At 37.7% G+C, this 22,281-nt stretch overlaps 1 protein-coding gene across 6 annotated transcripts in view; it reads right to left on the bottom strand.

Annotated features, from left to right (window-relative positions):
- ralgapa2 (Ral GTPase activating protein catalytic subunit alpha 2) overlaps positions 1 to 22,281 on the bottom strand; it is a 521,318-nt gene that overhangs the window by 180,708 nt on the left and 318,329 nt on the right. For all 6 annotated transcript variants that reach the window (XR_011355999.1, XM_069932375.1, XM_069932376.1 and 3 more), the window contains exons 35-37: positions 20,709 to 20,832; positions 19,497 to 19,652; positions 1,857 to 2,015 (exon numbers count right to left, since the gene is read on the bottom strand). Coding sequence is in view for 5 of the 6 variants with exons in the window: in XM_069932375.1 (XP_069788476.1) it covers positions 1,857 to 2,015; positions 19,497 to 19,652; positions 20,709 to 20,832 (439 nt within the window). In the remaining variant the exon portion in view is untranslated. The remainder of the gene's footprint in view (positions 1 to 1,856; positions 2,016 to 19,496; positions 19,653 to 20,708; positions 20,833 to 22,281) is intronic.

Raw genomic sequence — 22,281 nt, forward strand, 5'->3', positions numbered from 1 at the left:
AGGTTCATTAGTCACATGGGGTATTCATGTGGGATGGGCTTATGGGCCAGAAGGACCCGTAATCCTGCTGTATCTCTAAATTAATTAAAGTTCAAGCATCTGCTTCAGGATCTATATAACCACTCATTAGGCCGCAGCGATGCTGGTAAAGCTAATGCTAAATGAGCAGACAAATTGTTTTACTTTTAAAAGTGAAGAAACGTATGCAAAATAAAATTAAGATTCACTTTGATGGCTTTGCTGATCAAGATACCACTGGAAGAACAAACTGAAACTGACATTGGTCCAATTCCGCCAGTGGCTCTATCTTTCACTTATCATGTATATGCATGTGTGTGCGTGATACATACTTATATGCATATATGACACAAACACATAATTTACTTACAAGGTTCTAGACAACTGTTGTTAAAAAGTATCCAAAATATACATCACTGGTACTAGCCAGTAAAATACAGCATTTGTCATTTTTAAAACTACTATTGAAGGATCAATGCAGCATCATTTTTTGAGAGATTTATTCCAATCATCATTAACAGAGATAGAATTAATAGTAATGACATAACTGTTATGGAAAGAGAGAATTGAAATCATATGAAATAATGATCTGTCTCCAATGCATCACCTTTCCTTGTGTCAGTTGAAAATAAAATACAGAACCTGTTAGATGGATATTAAATTACTGATGACCACACATCTATTACTGCAATCCAACAAGTTATGTTAAATTGCTTGTATACTTCTGATATAAGCAAATATTCGATGGAGATGAATATTTTATTGAGCATGCGAGTTTTTATAATTCTTAAATTAGGTTTTAATCTTGTTTTATCCTGTCACTTTCAGAATTCCTACACATCCCAGATAATTGTGCTTCTTAGCTCATTGTATCTTTCTGCAAAATTGCATCACTTCAATCCTCCATATTAAATTCCATGTCACTTGTCTATACATTTCACAAGGAAAGTCAACTCATGTTAAGTGCACGGGGATACAGAAGGCTACAGAAAGTGGCAAAGTTACCCTCTTGGTGTATTTTCACTGTCGACTGCAACTTAGATTCATAAACAAGTTCTATGTTTTAACCCGTGCAATGATTAATGTGATATAAAATCTACAATTCCTGGAAACACCACAATCTATGAATATGTTCACTGCCGTATACAATAATAGAAATAAAATTATTACAATAGGCTACAAGACATAAAAAGAGAAAAGAATGCAAAAGAATAGAGAAATAAATATTCACAGGAGCAGTTAGTGGGAAAAAAAAGTGTTGTTTCAATTATGTAGACATTTTTTAATGCTCCTGGTCTAGTTTATGGTTGGAATTAGAGCCTGATAATTTTTGAAAACTGTTCTTCAACCAAGGGCCAGATTTAAGGCTTCTGCTGCAACACACAAAGTGCATGGCAATGGTGGTGCTGGCCTGGAGATGGCTGGGGGTGAGGTAGGAATCAGTCAGAGGTGCTGGCAACTTCTATACCTTCATAAGTTGTGACCAAGGCAATGTGGGTCCTTTGTGAGTCAATGTCTCATGTTGATATCTTAAATGAGTGGGAAGTCGATGCCTGTGATGGACTTGGGTAGCTTTGCCACTTTCCGTAGCCTTCTGTGTCCCCGTGCACTTAACTTGAGTTGACTTTCCTCTCGTCCAAAGAGCAAATATTTACCACAATGTTTGATTTTCTGTGCCTATTTGATACTCCCATTGCCACACATTCTTTTATTCCAGGGGTTCAATTTTGCACAACAGCATTTATGTAAATTAATTAGGAAACTGCCTGATATTTAAAATGAACCACAGTTAATACTATACTGCAGCTTTCAGTAAATCAGAATGAAATTATACTTACTTCTGGTTTCTTTAAAATTTGAATGTAGAACATGCAGTTTTTCATTGGATAGATGACGATTAAGACATCACCGAAATCTGTAGGAATGATTCCCCTGCGATAGTCCCTAGAGTGTTCTGACCAGATGATGTGAACTTCATCATTTCCCAAGTGACGAAGCTGCAATGATAAATTTGCTCTCAATTAATTGTAGTCTAGTGATATTAGTTCTTCATTATGCTGACAACATATATCAATTGCACTAATTTGACTCAATGGCTCTAACTTACAAAACTATACAAGGTGAAAAACTTTTCCAATTAATGTATCTGAATGAATTAGGCAATTGTATAAAAATACTTATTGGAATTAATTTTCATTGAAACATTATATTTTTTCCCACCTTTATTTTATAAATTTGTAGATTTGATCTCAGACTATATTATTCGAAACACAGCTTGGAAACAAATCAGATCATTTGATCTAGCAATTAATTAGTTACAAGTAGGTAGCTATTGATGCATTCTCTGTCCAGAAAAACAATTTCCTGAACACTCTGCTTTGAGGAGACAGGTAATTGGTTAGGATGGCTGAATCCATAAGTAATTTTCAGCAAAAGTATCTGATGTTTCTATCGACTGATGGTTCAATGCTTAGTCACTGACTGAAATAATTTCACATCTTCTTAATTATTTAATTGCCATGAGTGTCCACACTAAGAGAGTCTGGTCATTTGAACAAAAAATTTAAGATCATGCACACAGGTGCTTATAGCCATTGTATAAATGGGAAATGCATTAGAATTTTAAATTTGCTTTATTACTTTGTAACAAGTTCTGTTGTGATTCATTCATAATGCTTTCCGACTTTTACTTGTTAATTTATTTTTTCAATAAATCTGATTTGTAGTGTATTCCAAAATGTAACATGGTTGTCACCCATAAACTATCAGTTCAAATGGATGCAACACTCTGGCCATTATTCCAGATTACTTGTGATTAAGGTCAAAATGATTGGAGTGCATTCAATTTAGGGATTTAACACAACAGTCCAATGGTGCCTGGGCTTTATTTCTTTACTGTACTCCTATTACACAAACTATGAATGATGAGTGATTACTTCTAAGCATATTTGATAAGTATGCAAAATTGGGTGCTGACAACAAGGTGCTGCAAAAGTATCAAAATAACTGTCAACTCAATGACAGGAACTTGAGCATTGATTTAAAGTGACATTCAATACATCATTCAACTAGTTTGCTTTTTTGTTTCTTATATTTTGAAAAACAAATGAGGCTTTTCATACTGGGATGAGCTGCTGTTCTCCATTGTACCAGAATCTATTGATTCTATGGAATGGTCACAACTATTTTCATTGTAATTATCTCATTTGGGCATTTCCAGTTATAAAGTATTAAGAAATTGTTAAACACATTTCAATGAACTCCTTCAGCTCAGGGATGTTGCAATTAAAAAAAGAATTTGAGTAAAAGTCTCTAAATATACAGAAAGTATTTAAAAATGGGGAAAAATGTAATCTGTCAATGGAAATTTCAAAACATTCTTAAAGATTAGCTATCAGACACCAATTTTCTTACAACCAATAAAGAAAATAGATACAGTATTGAATGATGTTTCACATCATTCACCTTATATAGACCTTATTCAAAAAAATGTTGATATTCCTTTGTGAATAACATATAAAGCAGACAGTGAACAGAAAAAAAATAGATTCCATTGACCAATAAAAACATCCGAATCCTTGTCTAATTAGACATGTGCCACAGAACTCATTTACTCATGTGAATCATTCTGCAAGCTGTTAGCCGGGTGGCTAGTATACTATTGATGACACTGGTCAAGGCACTGCACCCAGCAGCCTGACCCCCTTGGTGCTAATTGCATTAGAAAAGCCAGCTGCTTCAAGAATGGAGTCGTCAATTTGGCTGAAAGTTCCTGTTGTCATGAAGGCATGGTGGCCCTGTTATTCAGTCACTCGAAAGCTTGACCACCCCCTTTGTTTGCACTACAGTGTATTCATCCTCAAAAAAGGAGTTTTATTTGTAAATTAACCAAGAAACTTCCTGGAGGAATAGCACAGCCTGGAGATTGATAATATGTGCCTTTCATTCGCCTCCACTCTTACTGTAACCCTGCCAATTTGTTTTCCTGCTCCAGTCCTGCCTCAGGCTAAAAAAGCCTTGTAAGACACAAGTGCAATTACAGTTCGTGGAGCCAAATGAATCGTACAAATCCAATAGCACAGCTCTGTCACAGCTTGCAACCTCTGTGCTGCTAAAAATCCAATCGAACAAAGCTAACTAATTTCCACTCTAAGAGCACAGGGTTCAGCATGGGGTTGGAGGCACATAACAAAAACGAGAGCTTAGTACTTTTAAACATTTTTCAATAAGCTAAATCACCTCATTAGTTTTTGCTGCTCATTTTTTAAAAACTATTAAGTATGATTCACTGAGAGAGAGTCAGAAGATGGCAGCATGCTGGTGCACAAATTGATTTTTACTTTTGTGTACGCTCTGATCAAAAGTTTAAAGTAATGATGCCAGATGTTGCAGCTCTATGAAACAGTCTGACCCATATTTTTTGTAAACCAATTGGTATGTACTAATCATAAAACTTTGAAAGTAATTACATTTATTCTGACTAATACTTCTTTGTATTTATAGATACTGCTTCAATCAAAACTTGTAATGAACATTGCTGCTTTTACCAATCTTTCAAAATTCACAGACACATTAGAATCAGAATTTATTGTCATGAACACCATGTTGTTTTACAGCAGGATCTCCGTGCAAACATTCATGTAAACCACCGTACAAAAATAAATCAAAACAGTGCACAAAAAGTGAAAGTAAGGCAGTGTCTTTGTTTCATTGATCGTTCAGGAATTTGATGGCAGCGGGGAAGGAGCTGTGCATTCTGAGTGTTTTTATTTAGACTTCTGTACCTTTTTCCCCCCAATGGTAGCAAAGTGAAGAGGGCATGGCCTGGGTGGTGGGGGTCCTTGAGTTTAGAGGCTGCTTTCTTAAGTTACTGCCTCTTGTATGTGTCCTCAATGGAGTGAAGTCTGGTGCCTATGATGTTTCAGGCCAATTAACAACCCTCTGGAGTTTTTTCATGTTTTTTTTTTGTGTTTTTTTTCATTGGCACCTCTGGATCAGTGATGCAACCAGCCAGAATGCTCTCCATGTGTAGAAGTTTTCGAGAGCCTTTGGTGACATACCGAATCTCCTCAAGCACCTCACAAACTATAGCCACTGGTGAGCCTTCTTTGTGATTGCATCAACATGGAGGCTCCAGAACAGATCTTCCGAGATGTTGACACCCAGGAATTTGAAGTTCTTGACCCTCTTCACTAATGATCCCTCAATGATTATGTTCTCCTGACTTCCTCCTGAAGTCCACAATCATCTCCTTGGTTTTGTTAACATTGCATGCAAGGCTGTTGGTGTGTCACAACTTAACGAGCTGATCTATCTTCCTCCTGTACACTCCTTCATTGCCATTTGTGATTCTGCCGATGACCATGGTGTCATCAGCAAATTTGTAGGTAACATTGGAATTGTGTCTGGTCACAGTCATAGGAGTATAGTGAGTAGAGCAGTGGGCTAAGAATGCATCCTTAAGGTGTTCTGTGTTGATGGTGAGTGAGGAGGAGACATTGTTTCCAATTAACACTGACTGTGGTCTTCCGATGAGGAAGTCAAGGATCCAGTTGCAGGGGATTGAAGGGGGGGGGGGGTGGGGGTGGTGTGCAAAGGCCCAGGATTTAGAACTTCTTGACCAGCACTGAGGGGATATTGGTGTTGAAAGCTGAGCTGTAGTCTATGAAAAGGAGTTGTATGTATAAGTTGCTGTTTTCGAGGTGATCCAGAGCTGAGTGGAGAGCCAGTGATATTGCATCTGCTGTGGAGCGATTGTGACGACAGGTGAATTGCAGTGGATCCAGACCTTTGCTTAGCTATGTGTTGATTCTATGCATGGACAAGCTCTCAATAGATGTTGGTCTTACTGGGCTCTTCTAGGGTACCGGGATGATTTTTTTTGGAAAATTTTATTTTTCATTTGCATCAATACATCATATAACAATATAATGTAATAAAAATTATACAAAATGATATATAAATTGTTCTTTTTATTCCCCAAAAAAGGAAAAAAAGAAAAAAACCTGCATTATTTATTATTCACTATTGTATATTCCTAACATATTATTCTGTCCTGTACATATTAATTGGGAAGAATGGGTGTTATGGATGATGTGGATGGACTCTTACTGATAAAATCCATAGATGGTTTCCAAATCATAAAAATTATCAGGTTGATTCCTCAAGTTATAAGTAACCCTTTCCAATAGTACACAATTTTGAATTTCCGTTTGCCATCTATCCAACCGTGTAAAATTATCTGACTTCCATGTTACTGCCATACATTTTCGTGCCACTGCTATTGCTACACTCAAAAATTTTCGTTGATATTTGTCCAACTTCAATTTAGTTTCAGTGTTATATAAATCACCAAGCAAAATATTCTGGGATCTTTTGATATCTGTATGTTCATAATTTGTCCCAATAATATATTCAAATCTTCCCAAAAATTTACCACTTTTTCACAAAACCAAATTGCATGTAATATGGTTCCTGTTTCTTTGTTACATCTGAAACATTTGTCAGAGCAATTTGAATCAAGTCCATGTAATTTATACAGAGTGTAATATAATTGGTGTAAAAAATTATATTGTACCATTTGATATCTAACATTAATTGTATTGGTTACACTCTCCTGGCACAACCTTGATCAGGCCTCATCATTAATTTGTATATTTAAATTTTTTTGACAAATGGTTCCTTTTTCTGCATTGTGTCTTGTAATTGTACAATACATATTAGTAATAAATGTCTCAATAAATGTATAAATTATTAAATAGCAAAATAGGCTCTGTTCTAGAAGTCTAAAATTCATGCCTAATTTCTTTTTAAAATCTGATTTAAGCTGATGGTATGAAAAAAATAGTTTTATTTGGTATATTGTATTTCTCTTTCATTTGTTCAAATGTCAAGAAAAAAGAACCTAAGAAATAATCTTTTATCCTCTTTATCCCATTATTGTGCCAGATATCAAAGAAAGGATGATTTAAAGTAAAAGGAATAAGTGGGTTCTGCTTTAACATCATCTCAGCTATTGGTAGTTCTTAATTCCTCTTTGTATATGAATTCCACTCCATATCTTGAATAAATGTTTTAAAATTGGTACTCCTTTCAAAAGTTCCTTGTTCCATTTATACAAAAGAATGTTCTGGATTAGTTTCTCCTATGTTATTCATTTCAATACATACCCACACTGTCTTCTTCCCAATTTGATAACAGGAGAATAGAAATTTTAATTGAGTTGCTTGATAATAATTTAAAAAATTCGACAACCGTAATCCTCCCTGATGAAATTTCCAAGTTAGTTTTTCCAAAGTTATCCTTGGTATTTTAGTATGCCAAATAAATTTTCTTACACTTTTAATTCTTGAAAAAACTTTGTTGCTATAGGAAAGGGTAACAACTGAAATAAATATTGTAACCTTGGAAAAATATTCAACTTTATACAATTTATCCTTCCTATTAAAGTTATTGGTAAATCTTTGCATCTCTTTAAATCTTCATTAATTTTTTTTGTCATGGTAGATAATTCAATTTAAATAAATTATTTAAATTTCTATCAATATTAATTCCTAAATATTTAATTGCTTCCTTTTGCCACTTAAACTTCATCACCTGCTTACATAATGTATAGTCCCCATCATTCATAGGGATCACTTCACTCTTTCCTACCATATTCTGCCAATCGTACATTTATTTTCTTCAATGATATTTCTGGTTCTGTAAGATATATCATCTGTAAACAAGCTAATTTTATGTTCTCGATTTTCTATCGTAAAACATTTAATCTCACTATCTCTTCTTATTACTTCTGCCAATGGTTCTATAGCCAATGCAAATAAAAATGGTGAAATGGGCATCCTTGTCGAGAAGAGCTTTCTAATGGAAAAGGTTTAGATATTGGCCTATTCATGACCACTTTAGTTTTGGATGATTATACAAAGCTCTTATCCAATTGCGCACCGGAATGATTGATGCCCATTTGAAGCAGGTAGGAACCTCTGACTGCACCAATGAGAGGTTGAACATGTCTGTGTGCACTCCAGCTAGTTGGTTGGCAGAGATTTTCAGTACCCTGCCAGGTACGCCGTCAAGTAATCATGAATGATTACAACCTGAAAATATAATTCATTGTCAAATTTACTGTTTGAGGGAACAATTTCAGTCTGGTGTTACCAAATATATATATAAGATGCAAACCAAAATATATATATTTTTTAAAATTTACATATACACAGTCTCTAAAATAACTTAATCTGTTTTCTTTTGGCACAATTACAGTGGAGTGTATAAAAATCTTATGACCCAAGTCAACAAAGTGGGAATATACCTCCAACAATTCAGCAAGAAAGGAAAATTAATTCCTCCAAAATTAACAATTGCTGGAAAAAGAAATAATTGTTCTCCTTGTTTTCTTCAGTGGGATACAAAGGTAATAGCAATGACATATGGTGCACACTCAAAACCTGAGATTTCAGCCAGTGTAGCTCTCTCTGGGCTATTATAGACAGATAGGTGAGTAAGAAACATAATTTCCTGAGTGAAATAGAAGCAGGTGATTTTAAAGAGATGGACAGCCATTTTCCATTTGGAAAGGCAGACAGGCAAAGATTATTTTTAATTGCAAAAGCTGAATATAAGAGGATAAAAAATTTAATTAGGACTTCATAATAGCTGAAGTGGAAACCACTATCAATGCCATGGAGAGTGTCAAAGGTAAGCAAATTTAGGTGAGAGACTGCTTAATGCCTGAGTTTTAATTGTTTACAAATTATGTGGTTGAAGACCTCAACTTTGCTACCTCAACCAACTTTATGAATTTGAATTGGTTTTCATTCATTTGAGAAAGTAACTTGTCCCAAACAGGTAGCTCACTAGTCAAGACAAATCATGGACCTGCCAGGTGTAAAATCTTACTCAATCAGGTGGCTTTAATATAAATCTAGTCAGCAGTACTATTCTAATCAATCGCTTTGTGGCCTATGATCTTATCAATTATTGAATGATCCTTTGGATGATCCATGAAAGGATGAGAGACAATTAGCTTCACACATGGAAAATATAACCCACCCCAATGACCTGCATTGGCATCCATGCTCTACATTTATAAAAAAATGACTAGCCAATGCATCCAAAAACTCTTAGCTTCATCAAAAGTAAGACTGACAATAGCCTGCTAGCTCAGCAATGTCCAAACAAGCATATTATAATAAGCTTCATTAAGCAGATGAGTTTATCTACTCTGATATTAATCAATTCAATCCAGATCCAAAGAATCATAGATCAATCTCTCTGAGAAATTCCTAAAAGTGAATCCTTCAGAGTTAAAAGTTAGTATCAGCTGGAACAATGCCATCTTATTCACTGCACAAAACTAGCTTAACCTTTGAGTCCACCCTGGACCATGCAGATATAAAATTCACATTTAGGAAACAAAAAGTAAAAACAGAGTCCAAAACAACAATTAGGAAACTGTAAGATTCAATTTGGGGCATACCCTTTCTGAATTACAACCCCTGCAGTCCTTTACTTCAGTGTTAGACTCGCCAAGGCAAATAGCGCCTTTGGAAGACTACACAAAAGAGTCTGGAAAAACAACCAACTGAAAAACCTCACAAAGATTAGCGTAAACAGAGCCGTTGTCATACCCACACTCCTGTTCGGCTCCGAATCATGGGTCCTCCACCGGCATCACCTACGGCTCCTAGAATGCTTCCACCAGCGTTGTCTCCGCTCCATCCTCAACATTCATTGGAGCGACTTCATCACCAACATCGAAGTACTCGAGATGGCAGAGGCCGACAGCATCGAATCCATGGTGCTGAAGATCAAACTGCGCTGGGTAGGTCACGTCTCCAGAATGGAGGACCATCGCTTTCCCAAGATCGTGTTATATGGCAAACTCTCCACTGGCCACCGAAACAGAGGTGCAGCAAAGAAGAGGTACAAGGACTGCCTAAAGAAAGCTCTTGGTGCCTGCCACATTGACCACCGCCAGTGGGCTGATATCGCCTCAAACCGTGCATCTTGGCACCTCACAGTTCGGCGGGCAGCAACCTCCTTTGAAGACCGCAGAGCCCACCTCACTGACAAAAGACAAAGGAGGAAAAACCCAACACCCAACCAACCAATTTTCCCCTGCAACCACTGCAACCGTGTCTGCCTGTCCCGCATCGGACTTGTCAGCCACAAACGAGCATGCAGCTGACGTGGACATTTACCCCTCCAAAAATCTTCGTCCGCGAAGCCAAGCCAAAGAAGAAGAAGAAGATATGACAATGCTCAACTGGACCAAAACAACTTGGTGAAGAGTGATAACTGCTGAATCGATGATGACAGATTACTGGAAGGCTCTGAGCTGTCTCCATTTCCATGTTGAGAGCAGAAACAGTGAAATGAAACTATTCTACAAAACCTCAAGTCTGTAATTGTAGGGGAATACCTTTGTGATATCTTGCAATACCAGTATCATGGTTCATGATACTGATGAGGAAAAAAATGCAACTACAAAATAATCACCCCTTGTCTTCCTTCCTTATCCCATCAGGGAGCTCACAATTTATTATATGCTTTCATGAAAAAAAATGGCAGTTCAAAGGTTGCAGTGGCCACTTCAGCTTCACTCAAATGTGCGATCTCTTATTTTGTTCATCTTGTCTACAATCGAAAAAAACCTGTTAAATGCAAGAAAAACCAAAACCTGCAGGTCTACCAAGCTAGAGGACCAGATCATGAAGGTACTATGTGAATACGAGTTAATGAAGGCACAAAACACTAAAACCAAGCTGAAGCCTACTAAATAATTAGTTATGATTAAACTAGGGGTTTTCAAACTTTTTCTTTCCACCCACATACCACCTTAAGCAATTCCTTACTAATCACAGAACACCTATGGCATAGGGACTACTTAAAGTGGTATGTTAGTGGAAAGAAAAAGGTTGAGAACCACTGTTGTAGATGGTGCTATTGTTGTACCAAGCCTCACAATTGTGAGTAGAGTAGGGGGCTTAGAACACAGCTCTGTGGTGCTCCGGTACTGATGGAGATTGTGGAGATGTTCTTAGCAATCCTCACTGATTCTGATTTGTAGGTGAGGAAATCCATGATTCAATTACACAGTAAGATGTTGAGTCCAAGGTCTTAGAATTTGCTGTTCAGTTTTGAGGGGGTGATGGTGTTAAATGTTGAACTGTAGTTGAGGTAACCGTGGGAGTTCATGGAGTTATAAATAGTTGGTCTCCAGAGATGGATACAGAGAGATCAAGAAAGGCAAAAGTGCCACGAGAGAAGGACCAAGTGAATTTGCATTTAGGATGAAAGTTGGCAGCAAAAGGAATAAATGTGACAAGCTAACCATGGGTCCAAGAGGCAACATCAGTGTAGTCATCAATGTAATGAAGGGAGGGTTGAGGAGCCTTGCCTCTGTAGGCTCCTAACATGGATTGCTCCACATATGTGACAAAAATATAGGCATAGCTGGAACTCATGCAGGTACCCATCTTCCCCTCTCTGCTTCCTGTAGAGGCATCTCCCTTCGGGACACTCTCTCATCCACTCAACCCTTCTTAGCAATTTCCCACTCAGTATCTACCCTTGTGACAGCTAAAAGCACTACATCTGCACTTACACATCTTCCCTCACTAATTCAGGGCTCCCAAACAGTCCCTCCAAGTGAGGCAACACTTGTAAATCTGCAGGCATCATTTACTGCATCTGGTGCTCCCGATATGGCCTCAGTTTCCAACTAGATGCCATTAATATTGACCTCCAATTTCTGTTAACCCCATTCCCAGTTTCTCCTTCTTCACCCCTTGTCTTCCTTCCTCCAGCTCACCCTTCCCTTCCTTCTCCTATCACAGAGCTACCCTTCTTGACCCTGTGCCCTCTCTCTCCCTGTCACTTCTCAGGTTCTTTTCTTCTAATTTATCTGTAGCCTCCTCTTACATGTTAGCCTGCGTTCTTCGCACTTTCCCCTCCTTACTCCTCCTCTTCCCTCATCTTTCTATTTAGACTGACTTGTCTTTCCTGATTCATGACAAGGGCTCAGGCCCAAAACGTTGGTTAAGTTTTACTTCCCATGGATGCTGCGTGACCTGCTGAGTTTCTCCAGCACTTTTGTGTGTTTCACTCCATCCAAGCATCTGCAGATTTTTTGTTTAACTCCATTCAGAAATCTGAAATGCTCAAACTGATGTCTGGGAAGAATTAAGAGATCAAGAAAATCCTAGCCAGTAGGATTTATGGATAGCTTTCCCAGGAAAATTGTTGCTGCATTTAGCAAAGGTGAACCATGAATAATTAAGTAAAGTTCATATTTTTACTTGAACTATGTAATGCATGTTTAAGCAAATAAAGTGCTTTATCTATAATACAGAAATAAATAAATACACCTCCTATCCAAAATGAAGTAAATGATTAAAAGATACATTCTAAAGAACCTCAAGAGTTATATGAGCTTTTCCCTCTTAAGTTGTCAACATATTTTACTTCAAAATTTTGAATTGATGGTGGCTCAGGTTGCATATTTAGTTGGTCTATTAATTACCAAGGCAGGTTGCTTGACACTACCATTGATTAGACAAAGCTGTTTCTTGCCAGGGACGGACAATAAATGTTTAAAAGAGGAAATACCTATATTGAGAGGTGTGTGTAATGAGCAAGGATTTTAAATAAGATTGCTTCCTTCAATTTATATCTTCTTTTAATCTCTTTTCCAACATCAACAAGCAAAAATCGAATTGCAGATCTATTCTGACTTACTCACATTTCAGAGTCAATATGCTCATGCACAACTGAATACTAATCAACTTCCAAGAAAATAGTGAGGGACAAAGGTTGTCAAGTGTCATTGATTTATGTGCCTGATGTTATTTTGTGCAACACAAGATTATGTTTGTTGAACGAATACTGTTAGCCTGGTTAGAATTACAAACAAATGACTGTATTTTGTTCAACATGCAAAACTCTTAAATACTTTAATAGCTTGGCTCTTTTAAAAAAAGATGTGCAAAAACAAATACTTGACAATACAACTGAAATTATTTGTAAAAATTGTCCCATTGTATCCACCTAATAATTACTTTTTTTTTTAAATTCGGTGCATCAGATCCTGTTTTTCATTTTGAAGCCACTCACAAACTTGCCCAGTACAGAAGATGGCAGACTATTTCCATAATACAAAAGAATATGAAGCTGGTGATTAGAGTAATTCATAATTCTATTACAGCGGCAGCAAGCTGGGTTCAAATCCATCGCTATAAGAGTATGTTCTCCCAGTGTCTGCTTGTGTTTCCTCCAGGTGCTCCAGTTTCCTCCCACATTCCAAGGATGTACAGGTTAGAAGTTTAATTGGTCACATGGGTGTATTTGGACAACGTGGGCTTGTGGGCCAGAATGGCCTGATACCATCCTGTATCTCTAAATTAATTAACAGGATCACTGGAGCCTCCCTCTCCGCAACCGCCCCCCCCCCCCCAACTTTGATGTGATCTACTGGGATCGTTGTCTGAAGGGGATGCACAAAATCATTGAGGACCCCTTCCACCCTGCAATCAGGATATTTCAGCTGCTCCTGTTGGGGAAGAGATACAGGAGGATCAGAGCCAGCACCATCAGGCTGAGAAACAGCTTCTTCCCATGGGCAGTGAGAATGCTGAATGACCAAAGGAACTGCTCACACTGACCATCCGAGACTCTCATTTGTACAAAGCAATATCTATTTATTTGTTTAGATATAATACTTATCCTGCATATGTATTATTTGTCTGTATGTGTGCTACGTCTGGTTGTATATTTGCATGTTTTTGCACCAAGGACTGGAGAATGTTGTTTCTTCGGGTTGTACTTGTACAATCAGATGACAATAAAATTGACTTGTTTAAATGTACAAAATCCAAGGTTTCTAATCAATAATAAATAAAATGGGGGTCAGACATCTGAGGTAAAAACAAGAAATTAGAAATATTCTACAGATTAAGAAGCATATGTAAAGAAAGTTAATGCTTCATTTCAATGAACTTTAATCAGAACTCTCAATTTCTTTCCACAATGTCTGACACATGAACACTTCCAGCTTTCGCTCTTTTTGTTATCCAAATAACAATTAGTTGGGTAGAAGAGACTGTATTTAGATACTTGAATCTACAGTCTCTCTTGCAAACATTTTGGTCCATCCCCAATTTGTAAGTACAAGGCAAAGAGGAAATATGAAGCAGTACATCTAATGAGTTGCACCTACTCATCTGCTGTCGGACATAACTACAATTGGGCAAATCCAAGAGATTTTAGTGCAGCTTTCTGCTCTGCAGAGTGCCCACTGTGAGGATTCTTTGCTGTTCATTTGGTTAACCTGTTGCTTGTGTAGAGGGAATAGGAGAAACTGATTGCCATGAAAATGACAAGTAAACATTTTATCTGACTTAATCAAATTAGTTTTGATGTGGTAGTTATTTTAAGATTGAATGTTTTAACTATTTTGATATCTAGTAGGTCCTCAGCAACTCTGAATATTTATGAACATTGAAATGATTTACATTCAACTTAACCAGCAAGCTTAACAAGTGATCTTGGTCGTCACCACATGCAACAGTGTTCATGTCACGTAGCTAGCCACAGGGCTTCAGTGGCTTACTGGGAACAAGCTTCCTGTGGAAGCCTCCACTTAGGGCCCAGAAAAGAAAGTGACTGGAAATTCCAGGGAAATTGAGCATCTCTTCCAATATATAACATGACAACAGTGCATGAAGTTTTACCACATGCATTTCTGCAAATACAAGGGAAGTTATCGCCACAATTCAATGGTAAATTGCTGCAATTCCAGTCTGCACTGTACTCACTACAACAGGTCAGCTGCATATCAGATCATATTTGTGATATGATATCATATTTGTGCACGTGCATCTGCAATAGCTTTCACCTTGGCCTCTGCAGGGTTTAGTCCTTCCCGTGTAAGTCTGTGTCCCATGAAGTCCATTTCTGACACACCGAACTGGCACTTGTTTCCATTCATGGTAAGGCCTGCCTCCTGTAGTCTAGATAGTACACGCCTCAACTGTTTGTCATGCTCTTCCTTCGTTGGTGCATGGACTATGATGTCGTCAGAAATGTTGGCAACTCCAGGAATGCCTTTAATCACTCGATGGATTTCATACTGGTAGATCTCCGAAGCTGCATTAATTCCAAATGATAGTCTCTTGTAACGATACAATCCACAGTGAGTCACAAATGTAGTTACATCTCGGGAACGTGGATCCAGCTCTAATTGATGATAGCCCCATTTCAGATCAATTTTTGAGAATACCTTGCTGGTAGTTAGTTCTTGAAGTATTTCCTCCACTGTTGGTATAGGGTGTCGTTCTCTAATTATAGCTTCATTGGCCACTCTCATGTCAACACATAGTCTTATGTCACCCTTTGGTTTGGGCACAATCACTACGGGACTGACCTATTGTGTCGAATGTTCCACCGGTTCAATAATGTCTTGTTCGATCAATTCTTTAATTTTGGCTTCGACTTTCCCACGAAGTCCAAACGGAGTTCGGCGCATTGGTTGTGCCTTGGGTTTGACTATTTCAAATCCGCTATAGGTATACCGCTAGCTTCAATTGTCGACCTTTCAGCTTTCCTACTCCTTGGAAGACTGCGGGGAATTCTTGCTTCATATCCTCGTATGACTGAATTGAATTGACACAAGCTCCAATATGAAGTATTGCCAGGTCTTGCGCTTCTACTCAGCAATGGTTCTCCCCTCTCTTCTATGACCATAAACTCTGCTTCAGTGTACTTATCTCCAGCTTCAACAGTTGCAGTAAAACATCCAATGGTCTGCAATGGCTTTGCTGCGGTGTATGGATACAGTTTCTTGGAACACTTCTTTGAGGTACAGATGATCTTTTTTCCTTTTCAACTTCTCCCATAAATGTCGATCAATCACATTAATGTCACTGCCTGAGTCTACAATGACCTGAACTGTCACTCCACCAATGATCACTGGGACCTTCTCATGATGTACTTCATTCAACGTAAATTGGTAACAACTCTGTTCCTCCTGGGTATCATCATCGTCACCGTCTATCTGGCGAATGGTATCTTTCTTTCCAGGATACTTTCCTTTCCCCCAGGCTTTACCTTTGGAAGTTGTACTCTTCCTCTTCTGGTCTGCATTGGACTTGCTTTTGCACTTCTTTGCAAAATGGTCCTTACCTCCACACTTTCTGCAAACTTTGCCTTTGGCCGGGCAATATGGGTCTTTTCCAAAGTGACCTCGGTTTCCACATCGATAACACTCCACGTCCTGTGTCGACGTATATCTTGACTGATTATGGCGATGTGAGAGCCTCTTAATTTGCTGGCTTGAGTTGTCTTTCAGGGTCATGGTATGAAATTGCCCTTCAACAGCCTCTAATGCAGCAGCAATGGTTAAAGCATCGGTGAGTTCCAACTCACTCCCTCTTTCCAGTAGAAGTCTTCTGAGTTTATCTGATCTGCAGTGCTGTACGACTTGATCCAATAATTGGTTGTCCAAATCAGCTGGCATGTAATTGCATCCAACAGCTAGCTGGCGTAGTCTCGTCACGTACTGAGCGATTGTCTGGCCATCTTCTTGTCTCGTTCTCCGAAACAAATGGCGTTGAAATGTAGCATTCGGTGTCACTACATAGTGTGCATTTAATGCATCTACCGCTTTCCGGTACTCATCCTTTCTTCCAGTATTCATAAGTGTCTTAAATGTTTCCCGAACTGAGGGTCCTGCAGTGAAAAGAAGTAACGCCCTCCTCTGCGCTTTTTGTTCAACTGTACCGGTATCTAAAAATAGGCCACGACTGTCAGCGTAGGATTCAAATTCTTCCAGCCATGCCTTCCACTTCACACTTACAGTACTTGCATCACCCGTTGGGTCAAAATGAGCAATTCCACTATGTGTTAGAAAGTCACAGTTTGCACCAGCCATGAGGAAATATTCCAGCCCCAAAAGTACTGAGACAAAGAGAAAATTCTTATCACCTTGAAGTTGTCTCTAATCCTCTGTAATCTTGTTTAGTCTTTAATTTTCTTCAAGCTTCTTTCATCCTCGTCGCCAATGTCACATTTGTGGCCCGAAATGTGAAGTTAATAAAACATTAAACACAAGTTTTATCAGGTAAACTTCTTAGTGTCTTTTTATTCTCCGGTTTCCTTTGTTCTCTTGCTTGTGCTCTTATCTCTCTCTCATACCACGTGACTTCCGGTACATCTCATACATATTCATTATCATGACACTTATGACCCAGTTTCTTTTTAATTTTTGATGTTCTTTTTCAATTAAGTGAGTTTCTTGGAGGAAGGCCAGGTTTTTTTTTAAAATGTGTCTGTATTCTTTCTTTTCACTGCGCCATTCAAGCTATTAACATTAAAACTAATAAATTTCACTGTGTTACTCATCTATTCAGAGGTTCATCAAGCAAAATTCTTTACCCCTTGCCCCTCCTCTCATGCCCCTCCCCCCATAGATCCATCAATCTTTTACCTCTGGGCCATAACACACAGTTTCCAACAATCCCAATTAAAGAAAGAAGTAACAAAATTGAAATAAAAATAATAGCATATCTATAACGTAAACAAATCTCCCCTTTGTAGTGTTGATAAAAGAATTTAAAACACCCCCCTCATCCATTTTACAGGTTGTAACTGACAGTTATTTAAATATATGAGACTGAAAAGATGTGTAGGTTAAGGCTAGGCTGGCTCTTCCACGACATTATCAAATTAGGAAGCAGACTGGCCTCTTCCTCCTTCCATTTCTTATGCTTTTAGGTTAATAACAGCGATTATTCACTGAAATCAAGCTGTGTGAAGCACAAGTTATAGCTGGCAATGAACTTTAAACTATTACTTGAATTCATCGGCTAAGTAGTTAATGATTTTGTACTGATTTTTTTTGGAGATATTGCAAGAACTACCTTTAGTACTGGAAATCATTGACTTAAATCAGTGGTTTTCAATTTTTTTCTTTCCACTCACATACCACCTTCAGCAATCCCTATGCCATAGGTGCTCTGTGATTAGTAAGGGATTGCTGAAGGAGATATGTAAATGGGGAAAAAAAAGGTTGAGGATGACTGCTCTAGACCCAATTGTTACTGAAATATTTTGCTTGAGAAAAAATGTAATTGACCCATTTCCTTTGGAGTTATGAAACCGTGCACATAACGAGTCAATGAGATATAATTAAAACAGCGGCTTTCAAACTTTTTCTTTCCACTCACATACCACCTTAAGTGATCCCTTAGTAATCACAAAGCACATATGGTGTAGGGAATTCTTAAGGTGGTATGTGAGTGGAAAGAAAAAGTTTGAAAACCACTGACTTAAATAAATTGATTGAAGAAAAACCATGTAATTTTACACAAATTTAAATTCACAAGAATCTCAAGATTGGGCAGTTGAACCCAATTGTGGATATAAATGCTTTCCATATATTCTCAAAAAGGTGCATCATTCAAGACAAAAGATGTTTCTTCTTTGGCACAAACCACCAATACTCAATGTCATATCCATTTTGTTAATAGGAGTATAACATGGAAGTCTGCAGACATCATGTTTGAAATAAAAGCACAATGCTGGAGAAAGGCAGCAGGTCAAACAGTGTACTTTATATTGCAAAGCTAAAGATATATAACAAACATTTCAGACTTGAGCCTTTCATCATGGTATCCATTTTGTTAATGTCACATTACATCCAAACATCCTTCCAAGTTTATTGATGTGCCCAATTTTTAAATAGATGGTGATTAGCATAACACTTGGGTGTCAAATTAAACCATCAAACCCACCCTGACAAGAAAATCATAAGGAAATCTCATTTCAATTATCCTCTTCCTGCACTTCTAATCCATAATCTACATCTGTGGTTCAGCTCTTGCTAGTGTCTATACATGTCCAATGAATGGTTTCTTTTTCTTCTTTCACACTCTCATTTCAGTCTCTAATCTTGCTCCCACAACCATTCACAGCATTTTTCATTAATTGATGTGACTTCTCCATCTCAACTATCTGGCTAATTAAGGAAGTCCTTCTTCAAGACACAGCATCCATTCTTGGACATAAATCAGTCAAAATCCAGGAAGATTCTGTGAAACAGCACCTTGGCAATATTTTAATCACACACCTGCAGTAGCTCATCAGTACCTGTTCAAAATTAAGTTCAAATGGCCAGTAAGCTTTGACCTTGTTTAGGGGGGGCAGTTTGAAAACCACTGACCTAAAATGAAGCCATACAAACTGAGAGCAACATTCTCAGAACTATTTTGTAAAATTTGATGGCTGACATTTATGGGTTGTCTCTGAATTCAAATTCAAGTGTATATGATCTACTAATTCCCAACATTTGTATGTCTTATTAAATTCTAATCAAGGGCATGAAGCTATTTAAAAGTAAATAGCAACATTGACCAAATTATTGAAAGTTCGAAGGAAACAAATGCAGTCAGAAATATTTTACTCTCATTCCAGCAAGTTACCTTTTTAGTTACTGAATCATCAGAATCCGATGGCATTCTTGTTGAGACATGGAAAATTACTTCCACTGTAGAGGTAGCATAGTAAGGTGCAGTTTGGCCTGTACTTCCATTACGATGCAGGCCACCCATAAAACCACAATGTGTAGAGAGGTCAATCTACAGAACAACAAACGTGAATCAATGACAAAATACTCTCTTACACAATATCAAAAATAGCAAAAAAAATTCCTAAATAAGCACAATTTGTACTCCAAATGTTCATTCCTGTTTCTTTAAAAAATTGTTTCACTTGATAAGAAAAAGGCTCGATCTTCAGTCCATTAACTGAAGCATTTTGTAATGTATAAATTTTAATTCTCCAAAAATTAAACTTCATATTCAATCTTCTAATTTGATGGGGATTTATTCCCAATCTATGCACAAAAGAAATTTGTCACAATTTTTCTGGAAGAACATTTCAAACACAGTACATGTGAAGATTACATGTCCAGATTATTGCAGCAAGATCCATACTCAAAGTTAAAAGAAGCAGAATTCACACCTGCACCAATAATTTTCCTCTGCCTATGGCACCAACAAGTGCACAACTTGACATTATGGAAGTGGCACAATTTGCACATCACTAGACTTTATTACATACATTTGGGGTTCTCTTCATGTGCACACACAGAGGAGCGAGAATGAGAATTTGCCTAAGTGTCTGATTTTCAAACATGTATCAGACAAAAGTGTGTCACTAATGAATTCACCTTCTTGGCTTCAGCACTTTTGGGTCTCTGATAGGAAGCAGAAGGCTAACATGTATCTTAAGGCTATAACACTCATTTTATTTTGCACTATCATCTATACTAACCCTCCTTCTCCATTGCCACACCCTGTCAACTCTGGTCCAGGTAGAGAAAGTATGGCAAGATGTTTGACATGTGCATTGAGTAGAAGGGATTCCAGCAATAGTATTATTCCAACATACCCAAGAAATATTTTTGGATAATTAAGTCATAAAATAGATGACTTAGGTTATACATTCGACAGACTTCAATTAATCAAAAAAACGATGAAAGCATTTCTAGAGTCATTTTGAGTAGCCAACCTTTTTATACCAAATTTATTATATGATTAATGTCATAAATTTAAATATTTTCTGAAGTAACATAAACAGTAGTACTGTTGTGAAGATTATCCAGTCATTTCCACAAAGAAAATCACTTATACCTCCCAGCCTAGTCCGGAGACAAAATTTTCATAGGCTTGGCTTCCTGCAGTGTTTGAGAGAATTGAGCACTTGTCTTCCTGTCCTTCCATGATGTAGAACACTGCAATCTTGTGAGTTTCCCGACTTAAAGAGAGCACAATGTAAATTTACACAAGTTTTGGGCTTTGAAATATCTCAGCATCACGTACATAAATCATAATACATTCTTCCAACTCATCATTTCTTTTCAATTCAATTAGAAATAAGAGTTCAAAAGTGTTTCTTAGTACTCCAATAGATATTCTGACAGTTTAAAAATGATTCATTTGGCAAATCATGTTTATTAACTTGCATCATTCTTCAGAGTAGCTACGTTACTATAACAGAAAGAATGATGAAGCAAATAACAGATGGACATTAGCATTGGAGTTTAAATTTTTTTTCCTAAATCTCACTAAGTTTCAAAATTTTTAAGAAGTGAAAATGAGAGATAATGTGAGGAATTTTCTCAAGCTTCATGTTAACATACAGAATACTTTTATCATCCCAGTCTTCTGAATAACTTTTAGTACATATGCATTGAACTGAAATGCTGTTTTGAAACATTATGTACATGAATAATTTTTACATCAGTTACTGACTTATTAAGTTATAAAACATGAATTACTCCTTTGAAATAATTTCAAAATAATTTACTGTTTTCTGGAAGTTGCAGATACGTGAACAACATTTTTGGTTAGATATTTTTAAAAACTTGCTCACATATTCCAATGATCAAATCAAGTCATACAAAAATGCCAAAAATTATCACTAGCCTTGGATAATAAAAAATGGCTGCAACCCAACGGATGAATGAATATCAGGATTGAGGAACTTGAAAGCATTAATGCAAAAATCCTCCCTTGCTTTCTGCAGGGACTGCTCCCTCCTTACTCACCCATCCATTCTTCTCCTCTCACCAATTTCCCCCTTGGTACCTATCTTTGTGGGAATGTTATACTTGCACCCATACCTCCTCCCTCACCAGTATTCAGGCCCCCAAACAGTCCTTCCAAGTGAAGCAACTCTTCACTTGTGAATCTCCAGTGGTCATCTGCTGCATTATGTGCTCCTGTTGTGGCTCCCTCTACAATGAAGAGACTGGACACAGACTGGGAGATCGCTTCATTGAGCACCTTTGCTTTCTCTGCTCCAATAGCAGTGGCAACCCATTTCAATTTCCCAGTCCATTCCCACGCCAACAGGTCTGACCATGGTCTCATGCACTGCCCAAATGAGACCACCCGCAAATTGGAGGAACAACACCTATTCTGTTTGGGCACCCTCCAACCAGATGACATTAATGTTGACTTTTCCAGTTTCCATAGGTAACCGCTCATCTCTCCCTTTCCCTATATCCCTCGGTCTCATTTCCTCCAACTCTGTATGTCTCTTTCTCTTTCCCTATATCCCTGTCTCCTTTCCTCCAGCTCTGCATTCATGAACTACCTCCCTCCCCTGATCAATTCTCATTTTCTCTCTCTTGCCATCCTATCCCTGTCCACTTGGCCATTGGCCTATGCTCTTCTCCCTGCCCCTTCTTTTCTCCTCTCT

Source organism: Narcine bancroftii, chromosome 4 (genome assembly GCF_036971445.1).
Source record: "Narcine bancroftii isolate sNarBan1 chromosome 4, sNarBan1.hap1, whole genome shotgun sequence".
Taxonomy (NCBI): Eukaryota; Metazoa; Chordata; class Chondrichthyes; order Torpediniformes; family Narcinidae; genus Narcine; species Narcine bancroftii.